Below are 19669 nucleotides of genomic sequence, written 5' to 3' on the forward strand. Positions count from 1 at the left end.
GGGGACCAAAAGTCCGGACCCCACCAGGATTAATGTAGATTCAATGACAAGGATGTCAGAGGGATGCCCAGTAAAATTTTCAGGCCAAAATTTTTTTTACCCCAAAATGTAAGTAAAACCGATTTGGTGTGCCTAAGTGTGCTTGGAGAAATTAACTCAGTATCGGCCATTAGTGGCAGGAAACGGTACTGCAAGTGTGCTTGACGAAGATAGAGTGTGTAAGTGTGACAGTTCCGGTCTGCATAATTGGGAGTGTCACCTTACGTCACTAAATACACTTTCTCTCTTAATAAGCAATAAGAACAGATAAACATAATTCTTTTTACAGTATTATTGTCTATAATCATGTATGATATCAAAGAATCATTCTTTAGGACATGATAAGAATGATTGAATTAGTCAGGTGAACCGAGCTAACTAGCTAGCTAACGCTAGCTTAAAATGCTATACAAGTGGATGGGAGTAGCTATGGCAATACAGCTATGTGCTAACAACTAGTAGTCTCTCTTAATAAGCAATAAGAACAGATAAACATAATTGTTTTTACAGTATTATTGTCTATAATCATGTATGATATCAAAGAATCATTCTTTAGGACATGATATGAATAATTTAATTAGTCAGGTGAACCGAGCTAACTAGCTAGCTAACGCTAGCTTAAAATGCTATACAAGTGGATGGGAGTAGCTATGGTAATACAGCTATGTGCTAACAACTAGTAGTCTCTCTTAATAAGCAATAAGAACAGATAAACATAACTGTTTTTAAAGTATTATTGTCTATAATCATGTATGATATCAAAGAATCATTCTTTAGGACATGATATGAATAATTTAATTAGTCAGGTGAACCGAGCTAACTAGCTAGCTAACGCTAGCTTAAAATGCTATACAAGTAGATGGGAGTAGCTATGGCAATACAGCTATGTGCTAACAACTAGTAGTTGAAGGACATTGCTTAAACTTAATATACTGTTGCAAATTCACTTGAGTATAAACTATCCACTTTAACTAATGTCAGTAATGTTATTCAGCTAGTTGTCATTTCAAAGAAATTACACTTCTCTGTTTAAAATGTTACCTTAGCTAAACGCTAGCTAGCATGCTAATAACCGGACAGTAACTGGCAGCAGCATGGTCTGACATTAAGTTATTTTATTACAAATCTGAACACTAAAAAATTACACTTTTAGGCTTGAAATGATCCCAAACACTTACAGATTATGACAAAACCCTCAATTACACCCTCATTACAAATCCAACCCATTGGGATGTTATACATCCCAAAACCAAAAAAGGACTAAAATATAGCCTGTCTGTATTGGAGTTAAGGCATATAAATTGCTAAGTGCTGCTATATTTATATTTAATAATGATACATTTCATATGTCCCAGTATTAAACAATTAATATGAAACACAGATCCAATTGAATCAGGTTAACATTGGAATGGAACACCTTTATTAAAATTTATATTCACTTGAATTTTGTTTTGGTCAAGTCATTACTGAATAATGGAAAATAATATTGTTATCTTTTGTCTGTCCAGACCAGCAGTGGACAGTAGAGCCTACACTGCTTAGCCTACTTCACCCCTAAGTAGCTGAACAGTTAGTTGTAGAAACTACTTTCCCTAGCTAAGAAAGTACTGTAGCGTGTCTTAAGTTCCTAAAAGTAGTGGTCTAAGTTTCTAATGTGTGTATGGTTATGATAGGCTCTGTTACCTGGGCCAGGGTTGGGGTACCGCCCCCTTCCGGGGGTAATGTGTGTAGTTTTGGGGGGAAAAACAGTAAGGAAAATTACGATGAGGTGTGTGAGTTGGGCTCCTATACGTGAGTGTAAAACTTGTTCTTGTGGCGTGACTGTGGCCGACAACAGTCAACATTAAACCCGGTTATGATAAACGGTCTCTTCATTGGCACAGAACGTTACAGTACTTAGCCCTCTGACCAATGTTGCATGTGTAATTCAACTTGATTTGCATTTTGATGAAAATTCTTAAATGTATATCATTTTTCCTTTTCACTAGTCTTTTGAATTATGGAGAATGTCTTACAAGCATTGGATCCAAAGCTTTGTATCATTTGTGGGACACAAGAAAGAGAAAAAAGATCCCTATGTCCAAAACCCCACAGTAGAAGGCCTGCAACGCATACTTACCCTTGCTCAGCAGAGAGAGATGGTGATGTCCATAAAACTCTGGCTCCATATACAGATGATATTTCCTCCAAAATCAAAGTTGCATATCATGTATCATGTAGAGGGAACGATCTACTGCCCTCTGGGAAGAGGTACAGAAGCCTGCGCTCCCGCACTACCAGACTCACCAACAGCTTCATACACCAAGCTGTAAGGATGCTGAACTCTCTCCCTCCTCTCCCCCCTCCACCCTCAGCTACATAACATCCTGGACATTGGACCCACAATGGCCGCGTGCACTACTCCACTTGCACACTTGCACACTTGTACACTTTACAACTTGTTGTTGTTGTCCTGAAAACACAACACTTCTGCTGCTCTTACATAACTTGCACCACTATGTCACTTTCTTTCTTACTTAGGTCAAACAGAACTACCCAAGCCTTTTATTGGCCTGACTTTGCACTAGTATTTTATTGACTGTCTATGCACAATTTCAACCAAATTTTGCTGCTCTTATTTTTTTCATTATTATATGTGCCCTCTTATTTACTTACTTTTTTGTTTACTTGAATGTTATGTTTGTCTGTGGACTTAAATTGGTAAAATATGTCTTGTCTTCACCGTGGGATAGTGAGAAACGTAATTTCGATCTCTTTGTATGTCTGGAACATGTGAAGAAATTGACAATAAAGCTGACTTTGACTTTGACTTTGGGAACTACTGCTGTAAGACAAAAATCAGTGAGCAGCAGCAAGTTGCAAATGTTGAGAGTGAAGAAGGCTGAGTAGGGTTGAAACAACATCATTTCAAATACTGAGAGATTGTTTCATTTGTGGGAAGGCCAGCTCTAGATCAGAACCTCTGACAGCCATTTCGACTGGTACAGGGGCAATGTAAATTATAGGCCAAGTACAATATACTTGGCCTATACACACAGAGCACACAGTGAACACAATGAGGTGAAGCACACACTAACCCGGAGCAGTGAGCTGCCTAATTACAGCGTCGTTCGGGGAGCAGTGAGGGGTTAGGTGCCTTGCTCAAGGGCACCATGCATGTGGTCATGGGAGAGCAGTGCTCAACCACTTCCCCCACCTTTTTTCCCTTCTGGGTCGGGGATCGAACCGGTAACTCTTCGTTTACAAGCCCGAACCCCTAATGAGTAGGCCACGGCTGTCCCCAGTACCAGAGACAAGGTCCTTCGGGCAGCTTCTGAAAGGCTTGATGAAGATGTACATTCAAATTCTTTCATGCCCAGATCTCTTTGCATATGATGTCAAATACCTTAAAATGTGCCTTGCACACTACATCTCTAAACGAAATATAACAGCAGCCATAGAAAAGAATAAAAAAGCAGACCAATGTCTATAACAAAGCCTTTATTAAGCTCACTGAAGACATTGATAAAACAGTATTGTCCAAAGATATGAAAATGAGCTTACGATTGTTCCAGTTGAAATGGCTGTCAGAGGTTCTGATCTAGAGCTGGCTTTCCCACAAATGAAACAATCTCTCCGTATTTGAAATGATGTTGTATCAGCCCTACTCAGCCTTCTTGGTGCAGATGTGCTCTCACTCTCAACATTTGTAACTTGCTGCTGCTCACTGATTTTTGTCTTACTGCAGTAGTTCGCTATACATGATGCATGATATGAAACTTTGATTTTGGAGGAAATATCATCTGTATATGGGGCCAGAGTTTTATGGACATCGCCATCTCTCTCTCTGCTGAGCAAGGGTAAGTAAGCGTTGGAGGCCTTCTACTGTGGGGTTTTGGACATAGAGATCTTTTTTCTTGCCCTTTTCAAAATGTTTTCCACAAGCTTTGGATCCAATGTCTGTAAGACATTCTCTATAATTCAAGTGACTAGTGAAAAGGAAACATTTCAGAATTTTCAAGTTGAATTACACATGCAACATTAGTCAGAGGGCTAAGTACTTTCTTAGCTATGGATATGGATATGATTCATTTCAAGGGAAAGTAGTTTCTACAACTGTTTAGCTACTTAGGGGTGAAGTAAGCAATGTAGGCTCTACTGTCCACTGCTGGTCTGGACAGACAAAAGCTAACAATATTATTTTCCATTATTCAGTAATGACTTGACCAAAACAAAATTCAAGTGAATGTAAATATTTTAATAAAGGTGTTACATTCCAATGTTAACCTGATTCAATTGGATCTGTGTTTCATATGATATGTATCATTATTAAATGTAATATAGATCAGCACTTGCCTTGCAGTAACAATGGATTTTTGCCAGTGTTCGGTTTTCTTTCATTTTGGACACCTCATACATTGAGTGACAGAACAAAGGTGATTCGTCATACTATATTTACATATTTGGTATTGTTGGATTCAGTACAACCCCACCTTTCCCACATGCCTTTATATGTGTTGCTATGATAATCCCTGGTTACAGCTACAAAGTAAATGAAAACATTCTGCATATATTCATTTTTTGCATGTCCGCTTATTTTAAGTGTATGTTTACATGCCTCTATTCATTCCATACATCAAGATATTCACATCCAGTCTTTTCTAGTAGGCCAAGGTAAAGCAATTTCCTGACTATAAACATGCAAAGTTTCAAAGCTCTCAGAGCTTGTGTGATTGATCTGCACTAATTTATATGCTTTAACTCCAATACAGACAGGCTATATTTTAGTCCTTTTTTGATTTTGGGGTGTATAACAATATCTGTTAATTAAACAATCTTAGCAGTAAAATATTTTTAGCCAAGAATCCATTTGATATATGGGAGACCTTAGAGATGAGGAAAAACATTGTTGGGTTTAGGCCTAGTTCTACCTCCGGTAGGGGTATCTCAAAAACTAAAGCTCTTTCTGACCATCTGTCACTAGCCTAATTTGCAGGTCGTATGTTTAGAACAGGAAATCGCGTTGCCAGGACAACGTGACATATTCACTTACTGGCCTGGTTACGTTTATGCTGTGACGCACTCGGAAGATCATGAACCGCGGGAAAGTTTTACACGTGATCACATCTACAGACATTTTTGGCTGAAGCCGACAGTGGATGCCAGCTCGGAAAATCGAATGGAAATGGTAAGTTGTTAAAATTTTGTCACTGGGTAATTGAACATTGTGGTTAAGGAGCATTCAATATTAGTTTTAGCTCGTTATAGTAGATATAATGTCAACTGTATTGCGTACAGAGGCGGTTCTGTTTTTATTTCGCTGCGTAGCCCTGGTCCTGTAATTCCATTAACTCGAGCCTCGTGGACATTTGCTAACTATGCTAGAACTTGCAATCACTGCTTAGTGCTCTGTGCTACGTGACAAAAACATATAATTCCATTAGCTGGAGCGTCGAGGATATCCGCTAACGATGGTAGAAACTTCCAAACACTGCTTACATGCGCTATCCTTGCTACTTGGCACAATTGTTAAGCTTAACATGTGATTCCATTAGCTGGAGCATCGTGGATATTTGCTAACAATGCTATCGATAGAAACTTCCAAACTCTGCTTAGGAGTAGTAGCCGTAGTAGTAATAATATATTTACCTTATCTGCGCTGTCGTTGCTACGTGACAAAATTGTTATCATGAACATTAATTTAAACATGTCATTGAATAGTTAGAAATCCTAATCCTTTGATCATGTGCAGTTTTAAAATATCTGTAGATCATTTTTGCTGAATTGGTGCTGTACTTGATTAACAGATCATTAACAATGACAACAAACAGGAAAGCCCCTGAAAGAGATGCCCTTGAACATGTGGTCAAGGCTATTGACAAGACTGCACACTTGGAAGTGAAATTCATAAACTCTGTCAAAGGTATGTAATGTGTGCTTGTTGTGGCACAATGTTCCATTCACATACTCACTCCTTTGCCATCACTAGCAAGTCATCCCACATACATACAACACACTGTCCACCACTCCCAACACTGAAATTACCAGTTGGCTCCACTGCCTACATATACACAGCACAGTGCTGACCACATCTCATCCTCATTGCATCAACAGGAAAGCCCCTCTCAACATACAGCACACTGAGAGTACTTTTCCTGTAGTATGTGTATGTCCCTTAACTTACTGACTTTATTTTCTTAATGGGATTAGACAAACATTAGTACTTTTCTACTACAGTGATGCACAGTTGATAATTACCTCTCTAAATTACCCCAATTATGGATAAATATCTTGAACACATTTGAATCCTGAGTGTTAAAATACATAGAATGCGTAGTGATATCTGCATTGTTGAACTAGGTCGAGGTGTGTTTGCCAAATCCCACTTTGAAAAAGGAAACTTTGTGGTGGAGTACCGAGGCCAATTAATAAAATCTGAAGAATCTCAAAGGAGGAGGAGAGTATATCATAGTCAATGTGCAGTCTTCCTGTTCGATTTCTACTGGCAAGAAAGATTATGGTGGTAAGTATAGGGATATTATTCATTTCAATACTATCTTGTCTTTGAATATCTTTATTATAAAGCTGACTTAATATAAGCAGTTCTGTAAATAATTATATGGACAGATGAATGGTGAAAACATGATCAAATGTTCATAGCTGTTTGCGAGGAGAGTGTCGTATCATTTGAAGTTCCTCATTATAATTCTACATTTTTAAATCTTAATATTACAAAATGATTTACAATAAAAATTGATTGATATTACAAAACCTAAACATTGTGTAAATCTACTCCGTCCTCAGCATTGATGCAGCTCAAGAAGATGGCAGCTTGGGAAGATTAGTTAATGATGAGAACATCCGTCCCAATTGCAAAATGAAAAAGCTCATAGTAGAGGGGAAGCCACACCTCTGTCTTTTCGCCCTGAGGAACATTATTCCTGGAGAGGAGATTACGTATAATTATGGAGGAACTGACTGGCCATGGAGGAATAAGGTTAGGCACATTAGGTGAAAACAAACGCACAATTTTATGTTCTGGTGCAGTTCTGGGGGCCACGATAGCTACATTTTGCAATTAACAATCAATGATATTAGACATTTAGATGAACAACATGGTTTAGACATGAATTTTGATATGAACGTGTGTTTGTATGGAACACGTACTGCCACTTCCGTGTACAGGTAAGTTTTACTCAGAAATGTGGTGATGCCAATGCTTTAGCATGCAGCACAGTAGTATCTGATCCCAGCTAACGGCACCTTAACCTTCTCTAGACTTTTTGAGACAACAAGAACACATGATTTTTTTTCCCCACACAATCTGTATTTTTACTGGGCATGTTGAAGGAATTGTTGGGTGTGAATTGAAATAAGAGAGTGCTGACAACCAGCTATTCCTGAATGTTGTTTCACATTGTTTTTCAGATTGAAGAGGAACCAGTTGAGACAATGTCTCCTGCAGTAGAGGCCCCTGAAACATCTCCGCAGCTTTTAGAGGCCCCTGAAACATCTCCGCAGCTTGCAGTGCTATCATCAGTGTCCGAGAAAAAGGTAATGAGTTATGTCACTGGCTCCCTTCTGAAAGAATATTCAATTGATGAGGTCTTTAACTGTTATTTTTAATAAAAACTGTTAGATAGAAGAAGGAATAGTGTTGTGATCAGTGGAACCCATCTTTAATATTTAGTGCCAAGTACATTCTGGTTTTTGCACCTTGAGGGGACCACATCAACCGATTGTTGGAAGAATAGTGGTTCGGTGTGACCAAGCACACAATTTTCTGGTCTGGTGCAATTCTGGGGACCACGATGGCTACATTTTGTCATTAACAATTAATGATCTTAATTTTAGTTCAGACATTAGAAATTTAGATAAACAACATGGTTTAGACATGAACTTTGATATGATGGTGTGTTTGTATGGAACACGTACTGCCACTTTCGTGTACAGGTAAGTTTTACTCAGAAATGTGGTGATGACGATGCTTTAGCATGCAGCACAGTAGTATCTGATCCCAGCTAACTGCACCTTAACCTTCTCTAGACTTTTTGAGACTTCAGATACAACAAGAACACATGGTTTTTTTCCCCCCCCCACACAATCTGTATTTTTATTGTGCATGTTGTAGGAATCGTTTGAGGTTAATTGAAATAAGAAAGTGCTGGCAACCAGCTATTCCTGAATGTTGTTTCACATTGTTTTTCAGATTGAAGAGGAACCAGTTGAGACCATGTCTCCTGCAGTAGAGGCCCCTGAAACATCTCCGCAGCTTTTAGAGGCCCCTGAAACCTCTCCGCAGCTTGCAGTGCTATCATCAGTGTCCGAGAAAAAGGTAATGAGTTATGTCACTGGCTCCCTTCTGAAAGAATATTCAATTGATGAGGTCTTTAACTGTTATTTTTAATAAAAACTGTTAGATAGAAGAAGGAATAGTGTTGTGATCAGTGGAACCCATCTTTAATATTTAGTGCCAAGTACATTCTGGTTTTTGCACCTTGAGGGGACCACACCAACCGATTGTTGGAACAATAGTGGTTAGGTGTGACCAAGCACACAATTTTCTGGTCTGGTGCAATTCTGGGGACCACGATAGCTACATTTTGTCATTAACAATTAATGATATTAATTTTAGTTCAGACATTAGAAATTTAGATAAACAACATGGTTTAGACATGAACTTTGATGTGAGCGTGTTTTTGTATGGAACACTTGCTGCCACATACGTGTACAGGTTAGTTTTACTCAGAAATGTGGTGATGACAATGCTTTAGCATGCAGCACAGTAGTATCTGATCCCAGCTAACTGCCCTGTACCTATTCTGAAGACTTTGAGACTTCTGATACAACAAGAACGTGGGATTAAAAAAAAAAAAAAACAGACAATCTGTATTTTTACTGGGCATGTTGTAGGAATTGTTTGGTGTGAATTGAAATAAGAGAGTACTGGCAACCAGCTATTCCTGAATGTTGTTTCACATTGTTTTTCAGATTAAAGAGGAACCAGTTGAGACCATGTCTCCTGCAGTAGAGGCCCCTGAAACATCTCAGCAGCTTGCAGTGCTATCATCAGTGTCCAAGAAAAAGGTAATGAGTTTTATGTCACTGGCTCCTCAACGAAAGAATAATCAATTGCATTTACACTTACATTTATGCATTTAGCTGATGCTTTTATCCAAAGCGACTTACAAAGAGAAGGGTGTTTGGGATAGGGTCCAGTGATCGAGGTAGGACGGCTGCTTGTAAGAAGCTTAGACACCTCCTGAATGTTGTTTCACATTGTTTTTCAGATTGGAAAGAAACGTCTTATGACCAAATCTGCCGCAGTAGAGGCCCCTAAAACATCTCAGCCGCCTGCAGTGCTTTCGACAGTGTCCAAGAAAAAGGTAATGAGTTCATTTCACTGGCTCCCCTATGAAAGAATATTCAATTGATAGGGTCTTTAACTGTTATTTTAAAAAAAAACTGTTAGATAGAAAAAGGAATAGTGTTGTGATCAGTGGAACCCATCTTTAATATTTAGTGCCAAGCACCTTCTGGTTTTTGCACCTTGAGGGGACCACATCAACCTATTATTAAAATGTCTGTTGGAACAATAGTGGTTAGGTGTGACCAAGCACACAATTTTCTGGTCTGGTGCAATTCTGGGGACCACGATAGCTACATTTTGTCATTAACAATTAATGATATTAATTTTAGTTCAGACATTAGAAATTTAGATTAACAACATGGTTTAGACATGAACTTTGATGTGAGCGTGTTTTTGTATGGAACACTTGCTGCCACATACGTGTACAGGTAAGTCATACTCAGAAATGTGATGATGACAATGCTTTAGCATGCAGCACAGTAGTATCTGATCCTAGCTAACTGCCCTATACCTATTCTGTAGACTTTTTGAGACTTCTGATACAACAAGAACACATGATTCTTTTTTCCCCCCACACAATCTGTATTTTTATCGTGCATGTTGTAGGAATCGTTGGAGGTTAATTGAAATAAGAAAGTACTGGCAACCAGCTATTCCTGAATGTTGTTTCACATTGTTTCTCAGATTGGAAAGAAACGTCTTATGACCAAATCTGCCGCAGTAGAGGCCCCTAAAACATCTCAGCCGCTTGCAGTGCTTTCGACAGTGTCCAAGAAAAAGGTAATGAGTTTTCATTTCACTGTCTCCCCTATGAAAGAATATTCAATTGATAGGGTTTTTAACTGTTGTTTTTAATAAAAAAAAACTGTTAGATAGAAGAAGGGATAGTGTTGTGATCAGTGGAACCCATCTTTAATATTTAGTGCCAAGTACATTCTGGTTTTTGCACCTTGAGGGGACCACACCAACCGATTGTTGGAAGAATAGTGGTTAGGTGTGACCAAGCACACAATTTTCTGGTCTGGTGCAATTCTGGGGACCACGATAGCTACATTTTGTCATTAACAATTAATGATATTAATTTTAGTTCAGACATTAGAAATTTAGATAAACAACATGGTTTAGACATGAACTTTGATGTGAGCGTGTTTTTGTATGGAACACTTGCTGCCACATACGTGTACAGGTTAGTTTTACTCAGAAATGTGGTGATGACAATGCTTTAGCATGCAGCACAGTAGTATCTGATCCCAGCTAACTGCCCTGTACCTATTCTGAAGACTTTGAGACTTCTGATACAACAAGAACGTGGGATTAAAAAAAAAAAAAAACAGACAATCTGTATTTTTACTGGGCATGTTGTAGGAATTGTTTGGTGTGAATTGAAATAAGAGAGTACTGGCAACCAGCTATTCCTGAATGTTGTTTCACATTGTTTTTCAGATTAAAGAGGAACCAGTTGAGACCATGTCTCCTGCAGTAGAGGCCCCTGAAACATCTCAGCAGCTTGCAGTGCTATCATCAGTGTCCAAGAAAAAGGTAATGAGTTTTATGTCACTGGCTCCTCAACGAAAGAATAATCAATTGCATTTACACTTACATTTATGCATTTAGCTGATGCTTTTATCCAAAGCGACTTACAAAGAGAAGGGTGTTTGGGATAGGGTCCAGTGATCGAGGTAGGACGGCTGCTTGTAAGAAGCTTAGACACCTCCTGAATGTTGTTTCACATTGTTTTTCAGATTGGAAAGAAACGTCTTATGACCAAATCTGCCGCAGTAGAGGCCCCTAAAACATCTCAGCCGCCTGCAGTGCTTTCGACAGTGTCCAAGAAAAAGGTAATGAGTTCATTTCACTGGCTCCCCTATGAAAGAATATTCAATTGATAGGGTCTTTAACTGTTATTTTAAAAAAAAACTGTTAGATAGAAAAAGGAATAGTGTTGTGATCAGTGGAACCCATCTTTAATATTTAGTGCCAAGCACCTTCTGGTTTTTGCACCTTGAGGGGACCACATCAACCTATTATTAAAATGTCTGTTGGAACAATAGTGGTTAGGTGTGACCAAGCACACAATTTTCTGGTCTGGTGCAATTCTGGGGACCACGATAGCTACATTTTGTCATTAACAATTAATGATATTAATTTTAGTTCAGACATTAGAAATTTAGATTAACAACATGGTTTAGACATGAACTTTGATGTGAGCATGTTTTTGTATGGAACACTTGCTGCCACATACGTGTACAGGTAAGTCATACTCAGAAATGTGATGATGACAATGCTTTAGCATGCAGCACAGTAGTATCTGATCCTAGCTAACTGCCCTATACCTATTCTGTAGACTTTTTGAGACTTCTGATACAACAAGAACACATGATTCTTTTTTCCCCCCACACAATCTGTATTTTTATCGTGCATGTTGTAGGAATCGTTGGAGGTTAATTGAAATAAGAAAGTACTGGCAACCAGCTATTCCTGAATGTTGTTTCACATTGTTTCTCAGATTGGAAAGAAACGTCTTATGACCAAATCTGCCGCAGTAGAGGCCCCTAAAACATCTCAGCCGCTTGCAGTGCTTTCGACAGTGTCCAAGAAAAAGGTAATGAGTTTTCATTTCACTGTCTCCCCTATGAAAGAATATTCAATTGATAGGGTTTTTAACTGTTGTTTTTAATAAAAAAAACTGTTAGATAGAAGAAGGGATAGTGTTGTGATCAGTGGAACCCATCTTTAATATTTAGTGCCAAGCACCTTCTGGTTTTTGCACCTTGAGGGGACCACATCAACCTATTATTAAAATGTCTGTTGGAACAATAGTGGTTAGGTGTGACCAAGCACACAATTTTCTGGTCTGGTGCAATTCTGGGGACCACGATAGCTACATTTTGTCATTAACAATTAATGATATTAATTTTAGTTCAGACATTAGAAATTTAGATTAACAACATGGTTTAGACATGAACTTTGATGTGAGCGTGTTTTTGTATGGAACACTTGCTGCCACATACGTGTACAGGTAAGTCATACTCAGAAATGTGATGATGACAATGCTTTAGCATGCAGCACAGTAGTATCTGATCCTAGCTAACTGCCCTATACCTATTCTGTAGACTTTTTGAGACTTCTGATACAACAAGAACACATGATTCTTTTTTCCCCCCACACAATCTGTATTTTTATCGTGCATGTTGTAGGAATCGTTGGAGGTTAATTGAAATAAGAAAGTACTGGCAACCAGCTATTCCTGAATGTTGTTTCACATTGTTTCTCAGATTGGAAAGAAACGTCTTATGACCAAATCTGCCGCAGTAGAGGCCCCTAAAACATCTCAGCCGCTTGCAGTGCTTTCGACAGTGTCCAAGAAAAAGGTAATGAGTTTTCATTTCACTGTCTCCCCTATGAAAGAATATTCAATTGATAGGGTTTTTAACTGTTGTTTTTAATAAAAAAAAACTGTTAGATAGAAGAAGGGATAGTGTTGTGATCAGTGGAACCCATCTTTAATATTTAGTGCCAAGTACATTCTGGTTTTTGCACCTTGAGGGGACCACATCAACCGATTGTTGGAAGAATAGTGGTTCGGTGTGACCAAGCACACAATTTTCTGGTCTGGTGCAATTCTGGGGACCACGATGGCTACATTTTGTCATTAACAATTAATGATCTTAATTTTAGTTCAGACATTAGAAATTTAGATAAACAACATGGTTTAGACATGAACTTTGATATGATGGTGTGTTTGTATGGAACACGTACTGCCACTTTCGTGTACAGGTAAGTTTTACTCAGAAATGTGGTGATGACGATGCTTTAGCATGCAGCACAGTAGTATCTGATCCCAGCTAACTGCACCTTAACCTTCTCTAGACTTTTTGAGACTTCAGATACAACAAGAACACATGGTTTTTTTCCCCCCCCCCACACAATCTGTATTTTTATTGTGCATGTTGTAGGAATCGTTTGAGGTTAATTGAAATAAGAAAGTGCTGGCAACCAGCTATTCCTGAATGTTGTTTCACATTGTTTTTCAGATTGAAGAGGAACCAGTTGAGACCATGTCTCCTGCAGTAGAGGCCCCTGAAACATCTCCGCAGCTTTTAGAGGCCCCTGAAACCTCTCCGCAGCTTGCAGTGCTATCATCAGTGTCCGAGAAAAAGGTAATGAGTTATGTCACTGGCTCCCTTCTGAAAGAATATTCAATTGATGAGGTCTTTAACTGTTATTTTTAATAAAAACTGTTAGATAGAAGAAGGAATAGTGTTGTGATCAGTGGAACCCATCTTTAATATTTAGTGCCAAGTACATTCTGGTTTTTGCACCTTGAGGGGACCACACCAACCGATTGTTGGAAGAATAGTGGTTAGGTGTGACCAAGCACACAATTTTCTGGTCTGGTGCAATTCTGGGGACCACGATAGCTACATTTTGTCATTAACAATTAATGATATTAATTTTAGTTCAGACATTAGAAATTTAGATAAACAACATGGTTTAGACATGAACTTTGATGTGAGCGTGTTTTTGTATGGAACACTTGCTGCCACATACGTGTACAGGTTAGTTTTACTCAGAAATGTGGTGATGACAATGCTTTAGCATGCAGCACAGTAGTATCTGATCCCAGCTAACTGCCCTGTACCTATTCTGAAGACTTTGAGACTTCTGATACAACAAGAACGTGGGATTAAAAAAAAAAAAAAACAGACAATCTGTATTTTTACTGGGCATGTTGTAGGAATTGTTTGGTGTGAATTGAAATAAGAGAGTACTGGCAACCAGCTATTCCTGAATGTTGTTTCACATTGTTTTTCAGATTAAAGAGGAACCAGTTGAGACCATGTCTCCTGCAGTAGAGGCCCCTGAAACATCTCAGCAGCTTGCAGTGCTATCATCAGTGTCCAAGAAAAAGGTAATGAGTTTTATGTCACTGGCTCCTCAACGAAAGAATAATCAATTGCATTTACACTTACATTTATGCATTTAGCTGATGCTTTTATCCAAAGCGACTTACAAAGAGAAGGGTGTTTGGGATAGGGTCCAGTGATCGAGGTAGGACGGCTGCTTGTAAGAAGCTTAGACACCTCCTGAATGTTGTTTCACATTGTTTTTCAGATTGGAAAGAAACGTCTTATGACCAAATCTGCCGCAGTAGAGGCCCCTAAAACATCTCAGCCGCCTGCAGTGCTTTCGACAGTGTCCAAGAAAAAGGTAATGAGTTCATTTCACTGGCTCCCCTATGAAAGAATATTCAATTGATAGGGTCTTTAACTGTTATTTTAAAAAAAAACTGTTAGATAGAAAAAGGAATAGTGTTGTGATCAGTGGAACCCATCTTTAATATTTAGTGCCAAGCACCTTCTGGTTTTTGCACCTTGAGGGGACCACATCAACCTATTATTAAAATGTCTGTTGGAACAATAGTGGTTAGGTGTGACCAAGCACACAATTTTCTGGTCTGGTGCAATTCTGGGGACCACGATAGCTACATTTTGTCATTAACAATTAATGATATTAATTTTAGTTCAGACATTAGAAATTTAGATTAACAACATGGTTTAGACATGAACTTTGATGTGAGCGTGTTTTTGTATGGAACACTTGCTGCCACATACGTGTACAGGTAAGTCATACTCAGAAATGTGATGATGACAATGCTTTAGCATGCAGCACAGTAGTATCTGATCCTAGCTAACTGCCCTATACCTATTCTGTAGACTTTTTGAGACTTCTGATACAACAAGAACACATGATTCTTTTTTCCCCCCACACAATCTGTATTTTTATCGTGCATGTTGTAGGAATCGTTGGAGGTTAATTGAAATAAGAAAGTACTGGCAACCAGCTATTCCTGAATGTTGTTTCACATTGTTTCTCAGATTGGAAAGAAACGTCTTATGACCAAATCTGCCGCAGTAGAGGCCCCTAAAACATCTCAGCCGCTTGCAGTGCTTTCGACAGTGTCCAAGAAAAAGGTAATGAGTTTTCATTTCACTGTCTCCCCTATGAAAGAATATTCAATTGATAGGGTTTTTAACTGTTGTTTTTAATAAAAAAAAACTGTTAGATAGAAGAAGGGATAGTGTTGTGATCAGTGGAACCCATCTTTAATATTTAGTGCCAAGTACATTCTGGTTTTTGCACCTTGAGGGGACCACACCAACCGATTGTTGGAAGAATAGTGGTTAGGTGTGACCAAGCACACAATTTTCTGGTCTGGTGCAATTCTGGGGACCACGATAGCTACATTTTGTCATTAACAATTAATGATATTAATTTTAGTTCAGACATTAGAAATTTAGATAAACAACATGGTTTAGACATGAACTTTGATGTGAGCGTGTTTTTGTATGGAACACTTGCTGCCACATATGTGTACAGGTAAGTCATACTCAGAAATGTGATGATGACAATGCTTTAGCATGCAGCACAGTAGTATCTGATCCCAGCTAACTGCCCTGTACCTATTCTGAAGACTTTGAGACTTCTGATACAACAAGAACGTGGGATTAAAAAAAAAAAAAAACAGACAATCTGTATTTTTACTGGGCATGTTGTAGGAATTGTTTGGTGTGAATTGAAATAAGAGAGTACTGGCAACCAGCTATTCCTGAATGTTGTTTCACATTGTTTTTCAGATTGAAGAGGAACCAGTTGAGACCATGTCTCCTGCAGTAGAGGCCCCTGAAACATCTCCGCAGCTTTTAGAGGCCCCTGAAACATCTCCGCAGCTTGCAGTGCTATCATCAGTGTCCGAGAAAAAGGTAATGAGTTATGTCACTGGCTCCCTTCTGAAAGAATATTCAATTGATGGGGTCTTTAACTGTTATTTTAAATAAAAACTGTTAGATAGAAGAAGGAATAGTGTTGTGATCAGTGGAACCCATCTTTAATATTTAGTGCCAAGTACATTCTGGTTTTTGCACCTTGAGGGGACCACACCAACCGATTGTTGGAAGAATAGTGGTTAGGTGTGACCAAGCACACAATTTTCTGGTCTGGTGCAATTCTGGGGACCACGATTAGCCTGGCGGGCCAACCTATATCATTGAGATGTATAGTCTGGCATCGAACCATTCACCTCGCTTAATCCAAGGGGCGGGCAGAGAATTGTCTTTCAAACTGCCTAGGCATGCAATAGGCCAGCGCTACGACCATATCCGTATCCGGTCGGCAAAACTGCAAATACATCCTTCTTCGAAAGTAATGACTTAAGTCCATTGTGTTGCTCAACTTTCAAAGAAAAGCACAAGTCCAACTCCTCCAAAGTTGACGCCAACGCCGATTCAAACAACCTCTCTTCGTTCGCCATAGCCACCTTTCTTGTTGTTCAGTCGCAGGACTGTCGTTATCCTGTTAAGCCCGCCTTAAGACTCTCTATCAAAATAGAGCGCTGTGATTGGAGAACATCCACGGTGCTAAGCCAATAGAAATCCCTATGGTTCAATACTAGACGTACAGGCTGAGCAAATTAATTTGCCGCCGCTAGGGTGCGTCTAGATTTCTAGGCTAGACCACGATAGCTACATTTTGTTATTAACAATTAATGATATTAATTTTAGTTCAGACATTAGAAATTTAGATAAACAACATGGTTTAGACATGAACTTTGATATGATGGTGTGTTTGTATGGAACACGTACTGCCACTTTCGTGTACAGGTAAGTTTTACTCAGAAATGTGGTGATGACTGCTTTAGCATGCACCTAACTGCACCTTAACCTCTAGACTTTTTGAGACTTCAGATGCAACAAGAACACATGATTTCCCCCCCCCCCCCCCACACAATTTGTATTTTTATCGTGCATGTTGTAGCTATTCCTGAATGTTGTTGAACATTGTTTTTCAGATTGGAAAGAAACGTCTTATGACCAAATCTGCCGCAGTAGAGGCCCCTAAAACATCTCAGCCGCCTGCAGTGCTTTCGACAGTGTCCGAGAAAAAGGTAATGAGTTCATTTCACTGGCTCCCCATGAAAGAATATTCAATTGATAGGGTCTTTAACTGTTATTTTTAATAAAAAAAAAACTGTATGATAGAAAAAGGAAAAGTGTTGTGATCAGTGGAACCCATCTTATATTTAGTGCCAAGCACATTCTGGTTTTTGCACCTTGAGGGGACCACATCAACCTATTATTAAAATGTCTATTGGAAGAATAGTGGTTAGGTGTGACCAAGCACACAATTTTCTGGTCTGGTGGAATTCTGGGGACCACGATAGCTACATTTTCTCATTAACAATTAATGATATTCATTGTTGTTCAGAACTGTGAACTGTAGGCCACACCCCTCATCATGTGACAATGGGTCACATGACTCACTAATTAACATAATTAGTATGTCAAAAAAAAAGAAGTCCAGTTGGCTTAACTAACTGAACTTGGCTACCATGACCTGGATGAATGAGAATCTTCAGACACTATTCCTGAACCTCTTCTAATGGCTTTTTAGGGTTTTGATTAAACATTAACATGGGATTTTTAACTATAATGTATAACTTTACAGTATATACTGTACTATAACTATGTGTTTTTTTGTGTATGTCTTAGGAATTGTTTGTGGTGATATGAATTAGTAAGAAAGTACCGACAACCAGCTATTCTTGAATGTTGTTGAACATCGTTTTCAGATCGAAGAGGAACCCGTTGTGACTAATTCTACAGCAGTAGAGGCCCCTCAAACATCCCAGCAGCCTGCAGTGCTTTCGTCAGTTTCCAAGAAAAAGGTAATGATTTTCATTTCGGTTGCTCTTCCAGGAAAGAATAACTTCTTGTTCGTGTCAGAAAATTAGTTTTTAGGTATGACCAACCACACCATTTTCTTGTCAGGTAAAATTCAAATGTTTGTAACTTAAGTCATCAACATGGAAGACACAATATTGAAGATGTGAGTGTGGCCTTGTAATTCATTTTAATTGCTGTTCTTGTGCACAAACAGGTCAATGTTAGTTGTAATGTTAAATGGCGTTTACTAACGTAGGTTCAAGAGGAACATGACGAAATATGCCACTCCTCCTCTGCAGTCAGAGGTTACTTATACACATCTCACCCGTCGGTGACTCAGCTTTACTTTGCGCTCACACCCACCCCCTCCCCATTCACCAGTTCAGACTGTTCGGTCCTAAATATCTCATTTTACCCTGATTTAATCCAGAGGGGTGCTTGGAGAATGTGCATCGTATACTGATGCAGTCATCAGAATTGGCATGGTTCTACGCTCCAGAATCCAGACCTGCAACCTTGCCTGACACCCTTTTAAGTAATACATTCATTCCAACTAATGGCTTAAATCCACTAATCAACCTCTGACGTATATACGTTGCTTTAATATCCCTTAGCACTCTTTAGCGTTCGGTCTCCCGCCAATGCCTGCCGCGCAGTCGCAAGAGACAAACAACTGTCAAGAGACGCTGCGTAAACTGCTTCTCGCATGCTCTCCACCAGCGTGGTCTTGCCGCATCACTGAGAGCTGCTGCGGAAGCAGGCGCCACCAGGGTGGTCCTGCAGCATTGCCATAGGACATTGGCCAGAGACCTACTTTAGCGTGCGTTCGTCCACCTCAAAGTTCGGAACATGAACTATTACGTGGCACTATTTCCTGAACTAAAGTCGACAAGGTGCCGTATTGAATAAAACAGACGATTTTGTCAAATACGGTGTCAAATTTAGTTTGAACTCCCCTCCACTAGTTGGCAGACATGTAGTACTTCGATGTCAGCTCAAGATGATGTCATGTTTCTATTGAAAATTACATGGGGAAATGCATTCAAACAACCGCATGAAACCCTCGAGTTAAAGCCAGATCCGGAAGTCGGGATGCTGCCAAATGCGACTAAATTCAAGCTGAATTACACTAAATTTTAAATAAAAAGGTCATCGATATTGCAGAATTGGGTTTGTTAATGTATTATCTACTGTATATTTTCTTTGGGAAGATAACGATTGATCATCTAATGATCGTCTTATTTGCATTGCTTCTCAGCATAATGTTTACCGCTGCCAGCTGATAGTCACGATTTCACAAAGCACACAATGTTTGTTCGAGCTCATTGACCAACATGGATGATGTTTGCAGAGGTAAATGTTATTGTAATGTTAGTATGAGAACTGGTGGGGATGCAAAGGCACCAGGGGTAGTGAAAATAAGGCTAGAAATGGCGACAAATAATGATGGCAATGAACCACCCATGAAGCACACGAATACGGGGCTTGTTTGAACACTGTATAAGTGGGTGTAGCAGGTGTAAACATAGTCAAAGTGTATGTTGTAAAGCTGGTGGAT

At 39.1% G+C, this 19669-nt stretch overlaps 1 protein-coding gene across 19 annotated transcripts in view; it reads left to right on the forward strand.

Moving 5' to 3' along the window:
* The first annotated feature begins 4860 nt into the window (after positions 1–4860).
* The window catches only part of LOC121682254 (fibrous sheath CABYR-binding protein-like), a 29341-nt gene continuing 14532 nt past the window's right edge, over positions 4861–19669 (forward strand). For 5 of the 19 annotated variants that reach the window (XM_042062317.1, XM_042062319.1, XM_042062325.1 and 2 more), the window contains exons 1-20: positions 4861–5206; positions 5826–5941; positions 6379–6541; positions 6823–7015; positions 7447–7572; positions 8228–8353; positions 9010–9105; positions 9309–9404; positions 10073–10168; positions 10832–10927; positions 11131–11226; positions 11895–11990; positions 12664–12759; positions 13423–13548; positions 14205–14300; positions 14504–14599; positions 15268–15363; positions 16027–16152; positions 17238–17333; positions 18018–18113. In XM_042062317.1, coding sequence (XP_041918251.1) covers positions 5836–5941; positions 6379–6541; positions 6823–7015; positions 7447–7572; positions 8228–8353; positions 9010–9105; positions 9309–9404; positions 10073–10168; positions 10832–10927; positions 11131–11226; positions 11895–11990; positions 12664–12759; positions 13423–13548; positions 14205–14300; positions 14504–14599; positions 15268–15363; positions 16027–16152; positions 17238–17333; positions 18018–18113 — 2118 coding nt within the window. In that variant the 5' untranslated portion in view covers positions 4861–5206; positions 5826–5835. Of the gene's footprint in view, positions 5207–5549; positions 5942–6378; positions 6542–6822; positions 7016–7446; positions 7573–8227; positions 8354–9009; positions 9106–9308; positions 9405–10072; positions 10169–10831; positions 10928–11130; positions 11227–11894; positions 11991–12663; positions 12760–13422; positions 13549–14204; positions 14301–14503; positions 14600–15267; positions 15364–16026; positions 16153–17237; positions 17334–18017; positions 18114–19369; positions 19465–19669 lie in introns of those variants that run through there. The other 14 variants (XM_042062335.1, XM_042062324.1, XM_042062321.1 and 11 more) reach the window with 14 other exon arrangements.

Source organism: Alosa sapidissima, chromosome 14, assembly GCF_018492685.1.
Source record: "Alosa sapidissima isolate fAloSap1 chromosome 14, fAloSap1.pri, whole genome shotgun sequence".
NCBI classification, from domain to species: domain Eukaryota; kingdom Metazoa; phylum Chordata; class Actinopteri; order Clupeiformes; family Clupeidae; genus Alosa; species Alosa sapidissima.